Source organism: Myotis lucifugus, unplaced genomic scaffold (genome assembly GCF_000147115.1).
Source record: "Myotis lucifugus unplaced genomic scaffold, Myoluc2.0 scaffold_2227, whole genome shotgun sequence".
NCBI classification, from domain to species: Eukaryota; Metazoa; Chordata; class Mammalia; order Chiroptera; family Vespertilionidae; genus Myotis; species Myotis lucifugus.
Window position 1 is genome coordinate 1 of NW_005873275.1, and position 21,258 is coordinate 21,258.

Below are 21,258 nucleotides of genomic sequence, written 5' to 3' on the forward strand. Positions count from 1 at the left end.
CCTTCCTCTCTGAAATCAAATAAAAAAAAAATATTCTTAGCTCTGGCTGGTTTGGCTCAGTGGATAGAGCCTTGGCCTGCGGACTGGAGGGTCCCAGGCTCGATTCTGGTCAGGGGCATGTACCTTGGTTGCGGGCTCGTCCCCAGTGGGAGATGTGCAGGAGGCAGCTGATCAATGTTTCTCTCTCATCGATGTTTCTAACTCTCTATCCCTCTCCACTTCTCTCTGTAAAAAGTCAATAAAATATATTTAAAAAAAATATACATCCTATCTAATAATAGACAAACATGGTAATGGACCGTAACTTCACTACGCCTCCCACAGGCTAATCAGCATGATATGCAAATTACCCATCAACAAAGATGGCGGCTAATTTGCATACTGCAGGCAGGGCGGGCCAGCGTGAGCTGCCATCCGGGCCCCCGGGTGCCGCCTAAGCCCTGCCGCCAGCTGGGACCCCCATGTGCGGCCCTGGGCAGTGGGGCTTGGCGACGCGATTGGCCTGAGGAAGCCCTATTCTTGCAGAAATTTTCCTGCAGTGGGCTTCTAATATATATATTCAAAAGATGGGTGACAATCCTTCATTTCCCCTGAAATACAAATGCTGGTTAACTACTGACCGAGTGTGCTCGGGGCACTGTATCTTGGAACAGGGTTTTAAACCATCTCACTTTACTGAGTCATGTGTTAGCCATGGTCTAAAACGCGGCAGCCCGCGGAGCGATGCAAACGGACATGGCATTGTGAGCTCACCTTGGCCTTGGACGTGAAGAGTGACTTGGGGAAGAGCTGCACGGGGAGGTGGGAGGAGTAGGAGCCCGGGTCTTGCTGCTTCTTGGTGAGTTCGAGCCCTTCCCGGGTCTCCACACACGGTGAACGGCCCCAGCTGACCACAGACTGCACCCAGCTGGGGTCTCCCCCGGCGTGGAGCAGGTTGACGATCTCCTTTATCCAGCTGGTTCCTGGAGGAGGGAGAGCGTGTCCGACATTCATCGGCCTTGGGTGGCACTGTGACATATTAAAGACACGGTCATCTCAGCCATGTCGCCCTTGTCCATGAATCAAGCTGATGGCTTCTTTCTCATCTTAACTTCCTTTTGGCCACATTCAATGGATCCTTCATTTCCCCCCCCCCTTTTCTTTATGATATTTTTTTCCATTTAGAGAGAGGGGAAGGGAGAGAGGGAAGGAGGAAGGGAGGCAGGGGAGAGAGAGAGAGAGAGAGAGAGAGAGAGAGAGAGGCAGGCGCGTGAGATAGACACATCAATAGGTTTCCTCCCACACATGCCCTGACCAGGGTGAGGAAAGAAACACAACCAAGGTACGTGCCCTTGACCGGAATTGAACCAGGGACCCTTCAGTCTGCAGGCCACTATTCTATTCACTGAGCCAAACCAGCTAGGGCCTGCTCCAAATCTTCTCTTTTATTTTTATTTTTTTATTGTTTTATTGCTTAAAGTATTACAAAGAGTATTACATATGTCTCCTTTTTTCCCCCCGCCCTTGACAATCCCCTGGCCTCCCCTACTCCCCAGTGTCTTATGTCCATTGGTTGCTCCAAATCTTCTTAACCAACACCCTCCATCTACTGTCGAACCACTGCACAAATGCCTTTTCTAACTATTTACATTTCCCCGGTCATGTTTTATTGTCTTTTTCATATTATTTCCAATATTCACAACAGTAACGTCTCCACACACCCCAAAATGTAGTAGCCAGGCCAGCGTCTCTGGTGCTTGAAATTGTTCAGAAATGCTGTGACTTTTAAAAATCAATAAATCACTTTGAATTCGCTGCCCAAACATTGCTTGGTCCTTGTTCCTCTCTCACTCTCCTAGTCTGATCAGAGTTGTCAATGGACTCACCTGCTGACATAGAATTCTCAAGTCTTAATCGCATCTCTTGCTTCCTACTCATTTTTTTTTTCTCTTAGAATTCCTTCACTGTAGAGAGCACGTAGTGATCTTTGCTCAAATGCACCTGCCATTTCGCCATTTCAATGATCTTCCTGGAAGCATGGAATAGAGTATGGAATCTCGGAGGGAAGGTGGGGGAGGTGATCAACCAAACACCTTGTGTGCATCTATGCATGGCCCATGGACACAGACAATAAGGTGGTGAAGGTGGGGGGTGGGGGCGGGCTGGAGGGGATCAATGAGGGGGGAAAGGGGGAACATATGTAATACTTTCAACAATAAATAATTATTTAAAAATAAACACATCATCTTTAAAAAAAAAAGTGATCTCCATGGGATTACATGGCCTTGGGATAACTTCCTGAATCTTTAAGATGAATTTCTGGTTCCTCAATCATTTCCCACTCAAACCCAACCAGCCTCACCTCCTGCTACTCCCTGTCCCTACTCTTCCCCCTGTTGTTTTAGGTTCTTGACCAGCCCTCAGTGTCTCTCCAATCTGCTCCATTTCACAGGTAACCCGGCCTGCTCTCTTCTCTCTTCAACGCTGACCAAGTCTCTCCTTGTGATTGAATTTTAATCAGACTCCTCTGAGCCATTTTCTTGACCAGACGTAGACGTAGACGTTGGCTTCCTGTGCCCAGCATTGCACGCGTGTAGCAAGACTCCTGCTGAGTCAGTCATGAGAATCTTCCCACCTCAGGTATTGAATTATGGTCCTAAATGGGTAACCCAGCTCCCCACCTCCTGTTTCTGGCCCTGCCCCCTTACCTGACTTTGGGTAGGACAGTATGATGACATCCTCATCCCTGACCGCGAATTCATCCCGCAAAGACCTCACGTCTGAGATAATATCTGTGTACAAGGGGATCCCTTCCATCCGAAAGTAATCTGCAGCCATCTCAGACCACAGGCGTTCCAGCAGCTTGGCCTGTGTGCTCTGGCTTGCGCCTCAGGGACAGCCGCTCTGCTTCCTGGGTTTGGAGCCAGGTGGTAATATAGAGGGCAGAGCCACCCAAGGCTCCTGCCTGAGGGCCATGAACCGGGGAGAGTCACAGCCTGCGCCTGAGTCATCATCCGAGACCTCAGATGTAGCGGTCAAGCGGAAAGAAGTTAACTAGAAGAGGACGCTCTGCCAGGAGAAGGCGTGAGCCTGCACGCAGGCCGCGTCAGAACAAAGTCTTGCACGCGAGACTTATTGTTCCGAGGCAGAACTTTCCTTGACGTGATGAATAGTCCATGAGGGCAAAGAAAGTTCAGGGGAGGGTGCACTGCTGCAGGTGGAAAGAGTCTTTATATAATATAGGAAATTAATAGTGTAATGTATAACTTAGCTTTGATGATTTCATAAAGCATGTTTGTTAATCATTGTCACTTGCTGTACCCCATTGTTAATCATTGTCACTTGCTGTACCCCATTGTTAATCATTGTCACTTGCTGTACTCCATTGTTATTTGCTGTGCTCACCCCCAATAAAAGCCATAAGGAATCAGAGGATCTTTGCTATTCGCCTGAGCGAGCGGTAGCCCTCTGCTTCTCCGTATCCTGTCGTCCGACTCATCTCTGCGCCTCCGTTCACCAAGAACATCAATACTCAGAACATTTTGTGAAGACTCAGCGACTCATTGCATCATGGGGAGCTCCTGGAGGTTCACAGACAGAGAGAGAATAGAGAGAGATGAATGCCTTTTCCCTTAAAGGCCATTTCCGGGGGCTGGGGGGGGGGGGAGAGGGAACAAAAACAAACAAAAAAAACACTTAAGTTCTTTCCCTGCCACTTAATTATCCTCATGCTGGGGACAATTTCTCTCAGGTTCACAGTGAATTATGGCTTGAATTGTGAACACCTCCAATCAAATGGTATATAGAGAGCCCATGAAAATGGTGATTTTCTAAGAGAATCAGGTTCGATTTGTGTTCTCTTTGGTCCATTGAAAATGTCTGAGCCATGTTCACCCATGACTGGCGGTCTGTCTGATGTTCCCACGTGTAGGCCTGGGCAGAACGTGTACAGTCTTTTTTTTAAAAATACATTTTATTGATTTTTTTACAGAGAGGAAGGGAGAGGGATAGAGAGTTAGAAACATCGATGAGAGAGAAACATCGACCAGCTGCCTCCTGCACACGCCCTACAGGAGATGTGCCCGCAACCAAGGCACATGCCCTTGACCGCAACCGAACCTGGGACCCTTCAGTCCGCAGGCCGACGCTCTATCCACTGAGCCAAACCGGTTAGGGCGATAAGGGGTTAATTTACAAAATGCATGAAAAACTCATACAACTGAACTGAAGGAAGACAAAAAAAAATCCAATTAAAGAATGGGCAACAGGCCTGAGCAGGCACTTCGCCAAAGAGGACATACAGATGGCCAATAGATGTATGAAAAGATACTCGGTGCCACTGATTATCAGAGAGATGCAAGTTAAAACCACGAGGATACATCACCTGTCGGAACCTGTCAGAATGGCTATCATCTGTAAGTTACTAAACAACGAGTGCTGGTGAGGACGTGGAGAAAAGAGGGTCACTGTGCATTGTTGGTGGAAATGGAGACTGGCCCGGCCATTATGGAAAACAGAATGGAGGTTCCTCAAAAAATCCAAGACGGAACTGCCTTATGACTCAGCCTTCAATAAATTTAACCAAGCCAATAAAAGACCTGTACTCAGAAATGTATAAGATACCGAAGAAAAAAATGGAAGAAGGTAACAAATAAATGAAAGCATATACTGTGGCCATGAATAGGAAGTATTAACCTCATGAAAATGTCCACAGCACCAGAGCAATCTCTAGATTCAACGCAATTCCTATCAAAATACCAATGGCGTATTTCACAGAACTGGAACAAACACTCCAAATTTTATTTGGAACCACAAAAGACCCCAAATAGCAACAGCAATCTAGGGAAAGAACCCAGTTGGATGTATCACGCTACCGGATACAACCTTCTGGGAATTTATTCTGAAGAAACTCAAACACTAATTTGAAAGAATATGTTTACCAATATGGTTATTGCGGTGTTATTTTCAATAGTCTAGACTTGGAAACAGCCCAAGTGCCTGTGAGTAAATGAGTGGATGAAAAAGCTATGGTACATTGACACAATGGAGTGCTATTTGGCCACTTCATGTTTATTTATGTGTTATGCCTACAGCATATAGTTTGAAATCAGTGAGTCTGTTGCAGGCAGCAATACGTAGGTTTTTTTTTAAAAAAAATCCACTCAGCCATTTGTCTTCTGATTGGAGAATTTAGTTCTTTTGCATTAAAAGTAACTACAGATAGTTATGGCCTTGTTATTGCCATTCTGTTCATTGTTTTCTGATTCCTTCCCTTTTCTTGTGATTTGATGATTTGCTGTAATGACATACTTAGATTTCTTTCTCTTTTCTTTATCTGCCAGAGGTTTTGGCGGTCACTTAGGCTTTTATATATATATATAAAATTTATCTATAGATAGACATTTATATAGACATACATTTCTATGCAGAATATATATACTTTACAATACATACACATTTATTATACAAATGATCAGAAAAAAATATGAAATTATATTAATGCTCAAAGATTTTAATATTATAAAAGGGTGTGACTCATTTGCCTAAAAAATGGAAAGATCCCAAGTCTGGCTTACGGAAGGGCCCTGACCCCTTGTTAACCTTTGGTCGGGGATATGCTTGTGTATTTCCAGAAAACTCCTCCAAGCCCATGTGGATTCCTGCAAGGAACATTCATTATGGATCCGGGAGAGGAACTGACCAGACTGGTTACAGGCAGGCAGGCAGGTCAGCAGTTAGGAGCCAGCAGTCCCAGATTGCGAGAGGGTGCAGGCCGGGCTGAGGGACACCCTTCCTCCCATGCACGAATTTTGTGTACTGGGCCACTAGTATTTAAATAAAATAAAAATAAAGTAAAACAACACTGCCTCAAATTCAACCTGCTCAATGACATTCAACTTTCAAAGTTATAAATTTCCTAATATTTATTCTGAGATAATTTCTAATACAGTTTGGCAATTTTAAATTTCTTTCATGTTGATTTTCAATGTTGGGAAATTTTTTTATTGAAATGAAATTCACATAACATAAAATTAAACATAATGTTTACATATTAAAGTAAACATTTCAAAGATTACGTTTGTTGGTCATTAAAATTCTGTTATTTTTTAATTTATAAAAAACATGTTCACTTAAAAAAAAGTTAAAATAAAATAGTTAAAATATTATAGAAAATATTAACTGCCCCTAAGAGCCCTCCACTGCCAACCTGATCACCCCCTAACTGCTCTCCCCTGCTGGCCTGATTCCCCCTAACCACCTCTGCCTTGGCCCCTGCCACTGTGGCTTTGTCTGGAAGGATATCCGGAAGATGTCTGGTCTAATTAGCATATTGCCCTTTTATTAGTGTAGATAGATAAGATCTGAATCATAACCAGGAAGCCGAGTGTCTGTCTTCTATTGCTGTGGCTGGAACAACCAGACCAAGCTTGGAACGCTGGCGTTGGGAATGGCTGGAGATTACGTGTGGATTGAAGGGATTCCTTTCCCCACAACTACCATGGAAGACCTCAGATCTATGCAGGATGAATTTGTGGCAAGGGATGAAGATATCATCATAATTTCTTACCCAAAGTCAGGTAAGAAAGTGGGATGAGACATTGAGGTGGGGAATGGGGTTACCCAAGGTGTGCCTTCTCTATGCCTCACCTTTGAGTATGCTTTGGTGACCGTGTGGTTGCACTCCAGAAAGAGGGGGTTCATGCAGGCAATTATGATATAAAGGGATGTGACCACCAGGGCACTGTAGAGCTATAGAGAGCCTTATGGATGAAGAGGCTAAGGCAGAGATTCAGGTGATTGCGATGGGTGTTTAAAAGGGACAGGTGCTCTGGCTGGTGTGGTTAAATGGTTAGAATGTTGGTCTGTGCACTGAAGCATCTTGGGTTTGATCCTCAGTCAAGGGTATGTACTTGGGTTGCAAGTATGATCCCCGGCCTCAGTCAGGGTGCGTGTGGGAAGTAACCAATTAATGTGTCTCTCTCATATCAATGTCTCTCTCTCTCTCTCTCCAACCCTCCTTCCCTTTCCACTCTCTCTAAAAATCAATGGAAAACTATCTTTGGGTGAGGATTAACAAAACAAAAAAATAAATATGGGGGACTGGATACCTGAGAATCTTGGCAGAAGGAGCCATCTATCCTGTGATGTCCACAGCAAATGTAATACTGTGAGGAGCAAATACATATGTTCTGACATTTGATAAAATGGGCAGAAAGACTTTATTCAAGATTAGTGCAATGAGAGAGAGAGAGAGAGAGAGAGAGAGAGAGAGAGAGACACTAAAATCAACTCTGAAAATAACAGCCAGTGGGGAGTTGTAAGTAATGAGCAGAGTGAGGTCAGTGGATGCAAAATTACTAAGAGGATTTAATTAGACATGAAGGGTTAGAAAATTCTCGCAAAAACGGCCTAACAAGATCCATGCGAAGACAAGCCAAGGCGTTGGACATCAAGGATGGGGGATGGGGACCTTGGTAAGCTACCCAGGGTGAAAGGATTCCCATGATTGATTTATAAAAATTCTCACTAAACTTGGCTCAGCAAGGACGGTCACAGACCACCCAGGTCAAGACCTAGTCATGTACAGGACTCAGAAGAGTCTGGCTAACGTTCTATCAAAGATAGAGTCTTTGTCAGAGTTGGAGAGGGAACAGAACAGGGTGGGTTACATGTGGAATGGTCTAGATTTGAAATATATGGAGGGATAGTCAGGAACCTGAAAAAAACAACAACAACTTTGTGGAGAATAGGGAGAGTGTAGTATCAGGAGATGAGACTGGATGTGTTTAAATGGAAAAATCAATGTGGAATTTTATTATTATTGTTAATCCTCATTGGAGGATACTTTTTCCATTGATTTTTAAAAATATATATATTTTTATTGATTTCAGAAAGGAAGGGAGAGAAGAGAGAGATAGAAACATCAATGATGAGAGAGAATCATAAATCGGCTGCCTTCTGCATGCCCCACACTGGGGATCGAGCCTGCAACCCAGGCATATGTCCTGACCGGGAGTTGAACCGTGGCCTCCTTGGTTCATAGGCCAATGCTCAACCACTGCTCAACACCAGCTGGGCTCTTTTTTGAAAAAATATTTTTATTGATTTCAGAAAGGAAGAGAGAGGGAGAGAGAGAGAGAGACATCAATGATGAGAGAATCATTGATCAGCTGTCCCTTGCACACCCCCTACTGGGGATCGAGCCCGCAACCCGGGCATGTGCTCTTGGCTGGAATCGAACCTGGGATCCTTTAGTCCCCAGGACGACGCTCTATCCACTGAGTCAAACCGGAAGGGCGGTAATTCATTTCTTGATGATAGCGGACATACCGTATATTAGTTTCAGGTGCACAGCATAGTGATTGGACGTTTATGTTCTTACAAATTGACACCCCCCACCCCCGAATATCCCCAGTCCCCACTTGGCCCCATCCATACTGATTACAATATTACTGATTCTATTCCCTGTGCTGGCTACTTCTGTTTTTCCATGTATCTGTCTCAACCACCGAGCCAGGCCAGCTGGGATCAATGAGGAATCTTGAAGTCATGGTGAGGCATTAGGAAATTGTCCAAAGACAACGTAATTCCAAGAAAGGTTTTGAAATGGCAAAGTGATAGGTGCATATTTAATAAATAAGTAAGTAAGCAAATAAATAAACAAACACAATGTAGTGATGGAGTCAAAAGTCAGATTGAAATAGGTGACACTGTGTTCTTTTGCTCTACAGGAACCAACTGGATATCGGAGCTCATCCATCTGGTCCACACCAGGGGAGATCCCAGCTGGGTGCAATCAGTGGTCAAGTGGAAACGTTCACCATGGCTAGACAACACTTTCGGGCTTGAAGATATAAAGCAGCAGCAGGAAGACCCACGCTTCTATACCTCCCACCTCCCCATTCAATTCTTCCCCAAGTCCATCTTCAAGTCCAAGGCCAAGGTGAGCCCATAACACAATGTCCGTTTGGATCCCTTCTCGGGGTGTCCAGGATGCCCATGTTCTCAGGACACGGCTAACATGTGGTTCAGTAAAGGAAGATATGTTAAAGGCTTGCTCCAAGGCACCGTGTCCTGTTCCAGACAGTCTCCCTGGTATTGCTCCAGAGGACACTCAGCCTTTAGTTTAAAAAAAAAAAATCCCGGCTGCATCGCCAACACCACGGTCCTCAACATGGACGTGGCCATGGGGGAGGCATCTCAATCGTAAACCAGCACCTAAGTTTCAGAGGAGATGTGAGTTTGGCACTCACCTTTGAAACTCCAGGAGGGCTTTTCCAATCATGACACGATCAATGTTGGGCAAGTCGTTTCCATTCAGTAGATCTACAGCCCTCCAATGTGTCATTTCAGGAGCTCGAAAGGAAGACTTTAACAGTGAGTGATCCTGGGCTATCAATGTGCATTCTGCCTCATCTGAGATTACAGTTTAAAACATACGACACCAAAAATATTATTCACATTGTATGAAACACCTTCAAACAATCTTACGGGATGTGACATTACTAGATTTATTGTGAAAATATTGGAAGAGATAATAACTGAAAACTTTCCCACCTGGTGAAGGAAACAGACATACAATCCAGGAAGTGCAAACAGCTCCAAACAAAACGAACCCAAAGAGGCCCACACCAAAACACATCAACGTTAAAATGCCAGAGGCTAAAGGCAAAGAGAGAATCTTAAAAGCAGCAAGAGAAAAGCAATTAGTTACGTACAAGGGAGCTCCCATAAGACTATCAACTGAATTCTCAACAGAAACTTTGCCTTTTAGTGCTGAGCGGTTCACTGCAATGACCCTCTCTTATGCACTGGCTGAACTCGGCTGCCTCTCTCCCTCCTCTTCACTGAGGACACAAATCCTACTAGTCCTGAGACTTTCTTGCATAGATTTCCATCATGATCTCTCGCATATAACTTTCCTTAATGACTTATGAACAATGGCAACAAAAAAAAAAATCCCAGAAAAAACAAAAAATGACTTGTTATAGGGAAGTCTTCTCCAAGTCTCTATGACTCTCTTTTGTACACATGAAAGGCAAACACAGAGCAGAGCTTAGAAGCTGAGACCGCCCTACTTACTTCTTCCCCTGTACCTGTCCTTCACTCTTTGAGGAAACATTGGAGAAACGTGCAAGTTCGTTTTTTATCTCTTGAGTTTGCACCACTTAAAGCAGCATGATGAGTCTATTCATGCCACCATTTTGAAATTTATAAAGACCATTCACATCTGCCTGATCCCTATCTGGGAAATGCTGGTGTGGTAGGAATTTCTAGGAAAATCAACAGAAGCCCAGAACATGAACTTCCTGGAAGAACACAGAGTAGGGTGTCACTGTCAAAGTCCCAACAAAACTCAGGATGTTTAATTCGCACTCAGGGCTTCTTAGTCAGTGGTGCCAAAATGGAATAGCATTATTCCCCCCCCCCCCGAGAAACCTTTAGAAAACTTCTCCATTCATTGTGTCATAACGTCCTTGAGAACCAAAATGATCCACACGTTTCTCACTGTTCGCTCTGTAAAGCCTGAGTAAGTGTCTGTCATATGGTGGGTTCTCAATATTTTGTTAAATGAGTGAATGAAAGAAGATTAGATTGAAGCTCAACACTTTAATGAGAATTGAATTTTTCTTGACTTGCAAAAATTTCAGGGCAGTGAGAATGAGTATACCTATTTTTCTTATTTCCTTTTTTTTTTTCTTCATTTGAGTGTGTCTACATCACGAGAAATCCCAGAGATATTCTTATTTCTGGTTACTATTTCTGGAAAGCGATCAAGGCCACCAAAAATCCAGGCTCACTTGAAGAATATTTTGAATGGTTCCTTCAAGGAAATGGTGAGTGTGACTCGAAATAAGGATTCTAGGTGGAAGGGTGGAGCTCCTGCCCCTCACATCCAGGTCTTAATTTCTTATGGTTTATACAACGACATTGCAATCCAACCTCGATGTTGTGGAATCTGAGCAAGTCCCATTTACATAGAACCTTTGTCAACATGCTTTGCTCCCATAACATTTTTTTTATATAAATATATTTACTTTATTTTATTTATTTATTTTTAATATATTTTATTGATTTTTTTACAGAGAGGAAGGGAGAGGGATAGAGAGTTAGAAATATCGATGAGAGAGAAACATCTATCAGCTGCCTCCTGCACACCCCCTACTGGGGATGTGCCCGAAACCAAGGTACATGGCCTTGACCAGAATCGAACCCGGGACCCTTCAGTACACAGGCCAATGCTCTAGCCACTGAGCCACACCGTTTAGGGCCGGAAATAACTCTTGATTAAGGGGTTCAGTGACCCCCGTGTAGTCCCTCATGGGGAATCGCTCAGGAAAGTGGGGGGGGGAGAGAGAGAGAGATAGAAGATAAGCATATAAAGCTATCGAAATGGCCCTTATTTGTCAACTAGCTTATTTGGAACAAATCAACAATATCAAAGTGACAGGCGCACTTGACATGTGATCCCCCAGCTACATTCATCTGAATAGAGAGAACGTGTGGCAGAAACAAAATTCCTGTAAGACGTGCTGTCCCTCGACCCCGGAGAGGTTGAAACGGCCCCCGTGAGGTAGGGACGACCCTGGTCAGGTCGAAACGGCCCCGGTGTGGTAGGGACAACCCCGGTCAGGTTGAAACGGCCCCCGTGAGGTAGGGACGACCCTGGGCAGGTCGAAACGGCCCCGGTGTGGTAGGGACGACCCCGGTGAGGTTGAAACAGCCCCCGTGAGGTAGGGACAACCCTAGTCAGGTTGAAACAGCTCCGGTGTGGTAGGGACGACCCCGGTGAGGTTGAAACGGCCCCCGTGAGGTAGGGACGACCCCAGTCAGGTCGGAACGGCCCCGGTGTGGTAGGGACAACCCCGGTCAGGTTGAAACGGCCCCGGTGTGGTAGGGACAACCCCGGTGAGGTTGAAACGGCCCCCGTGAGGTAGGGACGGCCCCGGTGAGGTTGAAACGGCCTTGGTGAGGCTCAGACGGCCCTGGTGAGGTTGAGACTACTCCAGTGAGGTTGGGACAAATAAAGGGGACCAGTATGGACTGATGAACAGGGGGTAGATACAGAAGCAGAGCAACATTGAACAGAATGTTAAACTACAGTGGGAAGCCTGGGGAGGTTGGGGGGGGGGATTAAGAGACCAACTGAAGGACTTATATGCATGCATATAGGATTAACCAATGGACACAAGACACGGGGCGGGGGGGCGGGGGGTAGGGGTCGGGGGAATGTCAAGGGGGGGAAAAAAGGAGACATATGTAATACTATTTGTAATACTTTAAGAAATAAAAATTATTATTAAAAAAAAAAAAAAAAGACGTGCTGTCCCAAAGGCATGGGGTGAGTGAAGGAGAGGCAAAAACATGTGCTGTCTACACGTAATTACATCATTTAAATCACATCAGGAAACATACACACACACACACCACACGCACACTCACACACACACACACACACACACACACACACAACACACACAACACAAAACACCAAAGATATTGACTTCAAACGAGGTGGAATTTGAGTTCTGCTTTTCATTTCCCAACTAAATTCTCTTTAAAATTCAAAATCTCTTTTTTCTCACAGGGAGATCTGGATGCTCATCTTAACACGGGGTAACCTATAGAGCACCCTACTTGTTTGCTTATCGAGGACAATAAAATGCAGAATTTTCTTTCTCATGAAAAAGGAGAGGACAAGAATTGCCAGCACTTGAAGTCTCTTGCTCAATCAAATACTGATGGCATCGGAAAAGGGTGCAGGTGTCTCCTACTTGCTGATCAAACTTCCGAAGGCGTGGCTGACATGAGCAGCGTTGCCTAGCCCAGTGGTCGGCAAAAACGCGGCTCGCGAGCCACATGCGGCACTTTGGCCCCTTGAGTGTGGCTCTTCCACAGAATACCGACTTCTGCGCATGGGCCACGAAGTTTCAATCCCACTGTACGTGCGTGCCCGCTCGTGGTATTTTGTGGAAGAGCCACACTCAAGGGGCCAAAGAGCCGCATGTGGCTCGCGAGCCGTGGTTTGCCTACCACGGGCGTAGCCAATGGGGCTCAGAAGCACGAGCTACTCACCTTCTCTCCTGGCTTCTCTTGCAGTGCCATATGGCTCATGGTTTGACCATGTTGGAGGCTGGCTTCAGATGAGAGGAAAAGAGAATTTCCTATTTATGTTATATGAGGAGCTGCATCAGGTAATTAATTCTTCTACCAAAAATGTCACTCTCTCCAACTCCATTCATGGCTGTCTACCTTCCTTCCATACTTTAATTTTACGTATTTATTTTTTTAAATTAAATTTATTGGGGTTGACACTGATGAAGAAGATTACATAGGTTTCAAGTGTACATTGCTATGATTAAGAATAGAGTTACCATCTGACCCAGCAATCCCTCCGTTTTTTTAAAAAAATTTATATATTTTTAATTGATTTCAGAGAGGAAGGGAGAGAGATAGATAGAAACATCAATGATGATAGAGAATCACTGATTGGCTGCCTCCTGCACACACCCCACCGGGGATGGAGCCTGCAACCCGGTTATGTGCCCTGAGCGGGAATCGAACTGTGACCTCCTGGTTCATAGGTCGACACTCAACCACTGAGCCACGCTGGCTGGGCAATCCCTTCATTTAAAAAAAAATATATATTTTATTAATGTTGCAAGGGAGAGGGAGAGAGATATAGAAACATCAATGATGAGAGAGAATCATTGATTGGCTGCCTCCTGCAGGCCCCCTACTGGGGATGGAGCCCGCAACCCAGGCATGTGCCCTTGGCCGGAATCGAACCTGGGACCCTTCAGTCTGCAGGCCGACATTCTATGCACTGAGCCAAATCAGCCAGGGCTAATTTCATGTTTTCTCTCTTGTGGTTCTCATTCTAGGACATAAGGGCCAGTGTGGAGAAGGTCAGCCAATTCTTGGGCACGAAGCTAAGCCCAGAAGAACTGGACTCCGTCCTCAAGAATGTAACCTTCCAGGCCATGAAAGACAATAAAATGAGCAATTTCTCTCTAGTCCCCGATATCCATATGGACCACAGAAAAGCACATCTTATGAGAAAAGGTAAGAGTCTCTAATCTTACCACATGGATGTAATGGACAGTGAACTCCCCAGCTTCTATAGATGCACTAAGACATGGGGTGATGAAAATATCTGACTCTATTAAAATCACATAAGTTGTGCAGGACTTTGAGAGTTTAAGGAATAATCTGAAGTATTTCTAAGGTTGTAAAGAAATCTTAGGGAAAAAAAAAGAAATCTTAGAAAATGAAGCATTGCCGATGAATTACATCTCTCTCTCTGACAGTTTTTATGAGTTTATTTGAGCCAAATTGATGACAATTGCCAGGAAGCAAAATTTCAACAAACTGAGAAAATGCTCCAGAAAAATGGCAATTTTACAATTTATTTTATACATCAGAATCAACGGAGAAGATGAAAGGGGTTTACGTGAAATCCACTGATGATAGCTTAGGGAGGCAGAAGAAAGCAAAGTGGGGAAATCCCTGGAATTGAATAAAATGGGGAAATGAAGAGACAAATACATTTTTTTTTGTTTACATTGGTGGGTACATTATATTTTAGTAATATAAAAATATATTTAAAAAATGTCTTGCATGTTAAATGAGGCAGACGTGTAATATCCTAACACAGTGCCAGGCATTGGAGAAATTACTACATTTTAGGCACGATCGCTTTTGTTGCCTTTATCATCACTCAATCCTCACAATGTCACAGGAGATAGGTACTGGGAACAATTTTTTAAAAAATTGATTTCAGAGAGGAAGGAAGAGAGAGATAGAAACATCAATGATGAGAGAATCATTGATCGGCTGCCTCCTGCAGGCCCCCTACTGGGAACTGAGCCCACAACCCAGGCATATATGACCTTGACTGGAATCGAACGTGGGAGCCTTCAGTCCCCAGGCCGACCGACACTCTGTCCACTGAGCCAAACGGCTAGAGCTGGGAACAGTCTTGTGAAACAGACGGCAAACAGTAAACTCAACTACATTATTATGCAACTGGCAGTTTGGCATTGAAGCCAAGGGCATCTGAGTTTTAACTGCGTGGTTACACTGGGTGTGTTTTGTATTGACGGTGTAAGATAGATTCAGAGTAGAGATGAATAGAGAAGTTCAAGTCCTGGCACCTTATCTGTAAATCTGATCCGGACTCATGTTTTGTGTTTGACAGGAATCATTGGCGACTGGAAAAATCACTTCACAGTGGCCCAGAGCGAAGCCTTCGATAAAGTCTACCAGGAGAAGATGGCCGGGGTCCCCCCAGGCCTCTTCCCGTGGGAATAAGGGCCTCACGTGTCTGAATCGGGGTGCAAAGGCTGAATTTCCTGAGGTTCTTGTGTACCCAACAAAGCAAACTCTACATGATGAGCGATATTTAGGAAGTAGGTGGGTCCAGGTAGAACCCCAAGAGATGTGATTTCTAGAACCCAATTATTGACCGGTCCTCGCCTTAACCCAACAAGGTCTACAGTCCATTCCACACTTAATTGACACTAACCATGTTCCTTTTCTGCTGCCATGCCAGCTTCCCAAAGTGAATCTTTTTTTTTTTTAAAATATATTTTATTGATTTTTTACAGAGAGGAAGGGAGAGAGATAGAGAGTTAGAACATCGATGAGAGAGAAACATCAACCAGCTGCCTCCCGCACATCTCCCACTGGGGATGTGCCCGCAACCCAGGCACATGCCCTTGACCGGAACCGAACCCGGGACCCTTCAGTCCGCAGGCCGACGCTCTATCCACTGAGCCAAACCGGTTTCGGCCCCAAAGTGAATCTTTTGTCATATTTCAAACATACAGAAGAACAAACAGTATTTTTTAAAAAACAAATGGCAATTCTATCCATGTTAAAAAATAAAATTTAAAGCACACCCTCCTCCTGTGATCAAATGCCCAGGCACTGCTCCTGCCCTGCCCACCTTCCCTCCTCCCCACCCCCTTCAATACCTGTCACTTTCCAGCCACCAAGATCTTGGCAGCTAAGCAAAGAAGGGAATCCACTGAGAAGAGTCTGTAAAGTTACAGCTTAAAGAGAATCCCGTTCAAGATGGCGGAGTAGGTGAAAGCTGTGCTTGCCAGAACCAGTTTGGCTCAGTGGATGGAGTGTCGGCCTGCGGACTGAAGGGTCCCAGGTTTGATTCCGGTCAAGGGCATGTACCTGGGTTGCGGGCACATCCCCAGTAGGAGGTGTGCAGGAGGCAGCTGATCGATGTTTCTAACTCTCTATCTCTCTCCCTTCCTCTCTGTAAAAAATCAATAAAATATATATATATAAAAAAAAAGAAAGCTGTGCTCACCTCCTCCAATGACCACATCATAATTACAAGTCAGTTCAGCTGGTGGGGCTCAGTGGTCGAGCATCGACCTAGGAACCAGGAGGTCACGGTTCCATTCCCGGTCAGGGCACAAGCCCGGGGTTGCGGGCTCAATCCCTGGTGTGGGGCGTGATATTGCTATCTCTCTATCCCTTCCTCTCTTTCCAATCATCAATAAAAACTTATTTTAAAATTTACATTTGGAAATAGTAATGTTGGGTGGAGATAATATTAACATTTCATCATAAGTTACCCAACTCCCAGACAATTGTTGGCTAGGATGTGATTTGAATAAAACAATTACAGCATGAAGCACAACATATGGTATCTTATTTTGTTGCTGTTGTTGCAATGGTAAATGGGAATGTTTGCTTGTTTGTTTTTAGTTGTAAATGAAAATTTTCATTTTTCCTAATATTAGTAGTTAACAAAAGGAATGTCCCCCTTTTTTCCTCAGAGCAACCCTATTATGTTGTGTGTTTTTTTAATTGATGAGAGAAAGAGAGAGAGAGGGTGTGGGGAGTCACAGGGAAGGCTAGTACTCATTCTTCAGTATCTGCCATGGGCATAGCTGTGGCCATTACTCTCACACAGGAAGCATGTGCTTTGGCTGCAGTGTCAGGATCTTGGCTATAATCTCCTAAAAAAGCAAACATGCCCAAAGCATTTCCATGACTTTCAGGCACAAAAAAACCATTTTGCACAGTTGGGTTGTCCTACACTGGCGAAGACAGAAGACAGCCTTTGAACTAAGAACTCAATCTTTTCGTCATTTAGTGACAAAGTGTGGGGCTTTCTACCCTTAAGAGGACATATAAAGGTTGTGCAATGAAAGAGAGACTTGGAGTCCAATCATGACAACATCCAATAAGCCCGTAAAATCCCCTTAATTCTCTTTCATCACGGGGTGAGGGAAAGGACTAAATATTTCTCTTTCGTTCAGAATCCAATTGAGAAACCTTGATTTCAGATGATCTGACCCAAGGATTGGACTATTTTTTGGAGCCAATTGTAATTTTTCTTTAGACACTTCATGTCACCCTCCAGCTAATGGAGACGATAAATAAAGGTTTCTCTCTGGTTGGGTAGCCCAGTTGGTTAGAACACAGTCCCAATACGCCAAGGTTGCGGGTTCAATCCCCAGTCAGGGGATATACAAGAATCAACCAATGAATGCATAGGTAAGTGTAACAATGAAGTGATGTGTCTGTCTCTCTCTCTCTCAAATAAATAAATAACAAACAAACAAACAAATGCTTTCTGCTGAAGAAATTTCCTCAGAAGAGGGGAAGAGTAACAATTCACCTGCACATTGTGTTAGGGTAGAATCACTAGAAAACACAAGGTCTTGAATGTCTACCTTCTAAATCTAAAAAAGTTAGGCTCTCCCTATATTTGTGTGGCATAACAGTCCAGGTATATTGCTGTTGATTCCAAGTTAAAGGCACACAACAATGGACCCTGAGAGGCCCTGGCCAGGTAGCTCACTTGGTTAGAGCATCATCCCGATATGCCAAGGTTGAGCGGGTTTGATCCCCGGTCAGGGCACATACAAGAATCAACCAATGAATGTAGAGATAAGTGGAACAACAAATCAGTGTTTCTCTCTCCTTCCCTCTCTCTCTAAAATCAATACATTAAAAAAAACAAATTGACTCTGAGAATGTCCTGGTACCCTCAAGAAAGCATTACTTAAGTTACAATCCAAAAATAGGAAATATTTCTGGAGATATTTGAAAGCAGAGTGTGAGGATTGGGCACCTCTGGTTGTCAGAGAATCACTATGGTATTGGATACTCTAGAATCTTAGACAAAACTTCATCCTCTGCCATGAATTTTTCTCACAGGTAAGGTAGGGGTGTTACATGTGTTAGTACAAGGTACAGTCATCTGTTTAGAAATATATTCATCAGACTGGTGCAGCCACTGTGGAAAACAGTATGGTGTTTCCTCAAAAAGTTAATAATGGAACTCCCACTTGACCCAGTAATCCCACTTCTAGGACTATATCTCAAGAAACCAGAAATACCAATCAGAAAGGATATGTGAACCCCTATGTTCATAGCAGCACAATTCACCATAGCTAAGATTTGGAAACAGCCCAAGTGCCCATCAACAGACGAGTGGATTAGAAAACTGTAGTACATCTACACAATGGAATACTACGCCGCTATCAAAAAGAAGGCTTTTGTTCCCGAGATTATTTGATGCCACCAGAACCTCACTGTCCTTAGGGCTACTCACTAAGGATGTAAACATACAGGGAAGAAAGAGGCAGGTGAGCCAGGGTGCTGGACGGGGCCAGTTTCCATCAAAAAGAGAGAACAGGTCTTACTAAAAAAGAAAAATGAAATTTTATAGCTGGCTATAAGCTCTCTACTCCAAGAGTCATGAAGGTCAGGTGAGAAGAATCAGAAGTTCTAGAGCAGTGGTTCTCAACCTTCTGGCCCTTTTCGTTGCTACTTCATAACTGTCATGTTACTACTGTTATGAATCGTCATGTAAATATCTGATATGCAGGATGGTCTTAGGCGACCCCTGTGAAAGGGTCGTTGGACCGCCAAAGGGGTCGCGACCCACAGGTTGAGAACCGCTGCTCTAGAGACATCTGAGAGAGTCACAATATTCTTTTCCCCCCCATTTCTTAAGGATCATAAAAGTGGAAATAACCACTAAATTATGGCATGGTCTGGTCCAAACTAGTTGCAATGTTTTGCAGCAACCAGTCCACCATATTGTATCTCAATTATATCTGGATAAAGCTGGGGGGACAGGGGGAGAAAGAAATAAAGGGGCCCCCCAGTTGTGCAGCCCAGGTGGACAGCAGGAATTGTAGACCCGGAAGTAGCTCCTCATTCATTCCTAGGACTCCCTGTGGCTGCCCTGTGTTGGGGACCAGGTGTAAGCTGACACGGTCCTTGCACCTGAAGGGGCTAGCAAGGCTGGGACCCTTACCCACACAGTTTTCCCAGACTTGTTTGGATGGCGGTTATCAGTAGAATGAGAGCAACCTTTGTAGAATGAGAACAGCCTTTCATGGCTTACCAAGAAGTCTAACTATTTACTGAGATTTGCTGTACCGAGAATTTGTCCTTCTGTGTCTCTCCCTTAGAGATTAAGAGGAACAAAGAACACATTCCTCTTGACAGACCTCCTATTCAGTGTCTTGTGTATAAATAGCATTGTGTGGTTAATAAACTTGCTGCAGTTCCTCAAATGAGCTGCAGTCCTCCGGATCCCGCTTTCCTGTCTTTCTTTCTTTTTCTCAATTCCCACTTCCCTACCTCAGCCCGGCTCAACCTGTCAGGCTGGTCCTGACAGCCCTGGGGTCAGGGTGTCAGCTGGAGTGGGGAGGTGTTGGCAGGGGTGGGGCAGACCAATGAATGGACAACCCTAAGAGTGTGAGACATGCTGTGACGAGGACAAATACAGGACCCCAGGGGACCATGATCAAGTAAGCCTTCACAAGGCAGATGAGGGGAGACAGGGCAGGGGCCACCCCAGGGACAGTTCCTGGACAAGTGCCGTGCAACCTAAATAGACAGTGAGAGAGAGAGAGATTCGGTAAGGGTGGGTGAAAAGCTACACCCCTCTGTCCATGTCCCATAGCCCAGAACATTGGATGCCAGGGAGGCTGGGAAGTGTAGCCTTGATTCTCGGTGGCCACGGACCAGCTCATAGCGAGGGTCTCACCTGTGTGCTGGAAAGAGCCTGGGTAAGGGGGCGGGGTGGGGAACGACAGCTGGTCTAATGCATCTGATAATAATAACCAAGCAGCAGGGGTAACAAAACAACCGAATGCCATTTGCTGAGCACACGCGACTCAGCAGAAATTCTGCCAACACTTGACCCATAGTTCTCTCACTGAGATGTTTTGGCAGCCCAGAGATGTGCTGCCCTGTCTTATACATGGGTACTATTGATGTTCGTTGTGAACGGTGATGCTGAGATGAGCCGGACATGCAGGATACAGAGAAGCAGAGGGCTACCACTCGCTCAGGCGAGTAGCAAAGGCCCCCAAAGCCCTCATGGCTTTTATTTGGGGAGTACAGCAAATAACAATGGAGTACAGCAAGTGACAATGATTAACAGGCATGCTTATGAGATCATCTGAGCTAAGTTATACATTACACTATTAATTTCCTCTGTTATACAAAGACCCTTTCCACCTGCAGCAGTGTACCCTCCCTTGAACTTTCCATGCCTTCATGGACTATTTATCACCTCAAGGAAAGTTCTGCCTCTGAACAATAAGTCTTGCTTGCAAGACTTTGTTCTGACGTGGCCCGCTTGCAGGCTCCCGCCTTTTCCTGGCAGAACGTCCTCTTCTAGTTAACTTCATTCCGCTTTACCGCTACAGGTACACTGAGTCGCAATGTTGCTCTCTGAGCCTCCCTCCCCTCACCTGCCTCATGAAGGCACCACTGTGTACACACTATGTGTACTTGTGAGAACCTGAGGAAATAACACCCCATGCTCTCAACACACAGTAGGACTTCAGGAGATGACCTGCTTTCCTGAGAGCTGCTGGATGGTGGGAAGTACTCGCACACCCTCTAGCGGTGGAACAACGCAGCATGGTGCCACCTGGCGGCCACATCCTGCAATTGCTCCTCAGAGCACTGAAGGATGTTGCTTCTTGGCGGGAGTTCTCAAACTCAGCTCAGGTGAGGGTCGGACAGGTGACCATGAGGGAGGCTGCTTTCGAGACCGAAAGAGCCATGGGGTCGTGACAGACTGGGAAGTCACCCCAGGTCTCCAGCAAAGTGCTGTCACATGGTTAATTTTTTTGTTTTTGCTTTTTAATCCCAATTTTTGTGAATTGTGTCTCTATTTTTCGTGATGGGCACTAATCACAATTGTTTTGCAAGTACTTTGTTGGCCAAACATATCTGGAGGCTGCCTGTAGCCCGTGGCCCACCATGATCCTA

General features: G+C 44.9%; 2 protein-coding genes across 2 annotated transcripts; one reads left to right on the top strand and one right to left on the bottom strand.

Moving 5' to 3' along the window:
• Positions 1-753: 753 nt before the first annotated feature.
• On the bottom strand, positions 754-3,152 carry LOC106695690 (bile salt sulfotransferase-like; the record flags this gene model as incomplete). Its single annotated transcript, XM_014450422.2, has 2 exons — positions 2,688-3,152; positions 754-962 (listed from the first exon to the last, which is right to left on the bottom strand). Coding segments are annotated over exons 1-2 (339 nt in total), but the record flags the coding sequence as incomplete, so codon positions are not given.
• A 3,213-nt stretch (positions 3,153-6,365) lies between these two features.
• LOC102431147 (bile salt sulfotransferase-like) lies at positions 6,366-15,613 on the top strand. Its single transcript, XM_006108402.3, has 6 exons — positions 6,366-6,557; positions 8,712-8,923; positions 10,691-10,817; positions 13,081-13,175; positions 13,866-14,046; positions 15,182-15,613. Exons 1-6 carry the CDS (start codon positions 6,428-6,430, stop codon positions 15,292-15,294), a joined length of 858 nt encoding a protein of 285 aa, XP_006108464.1. The 5' UTR covers positions 6,366-6,427; the 3' UTR covers positions 15,295-15,613.
• Positions 15,614-21,258: the final 5,645 nt, after the last annotated feature.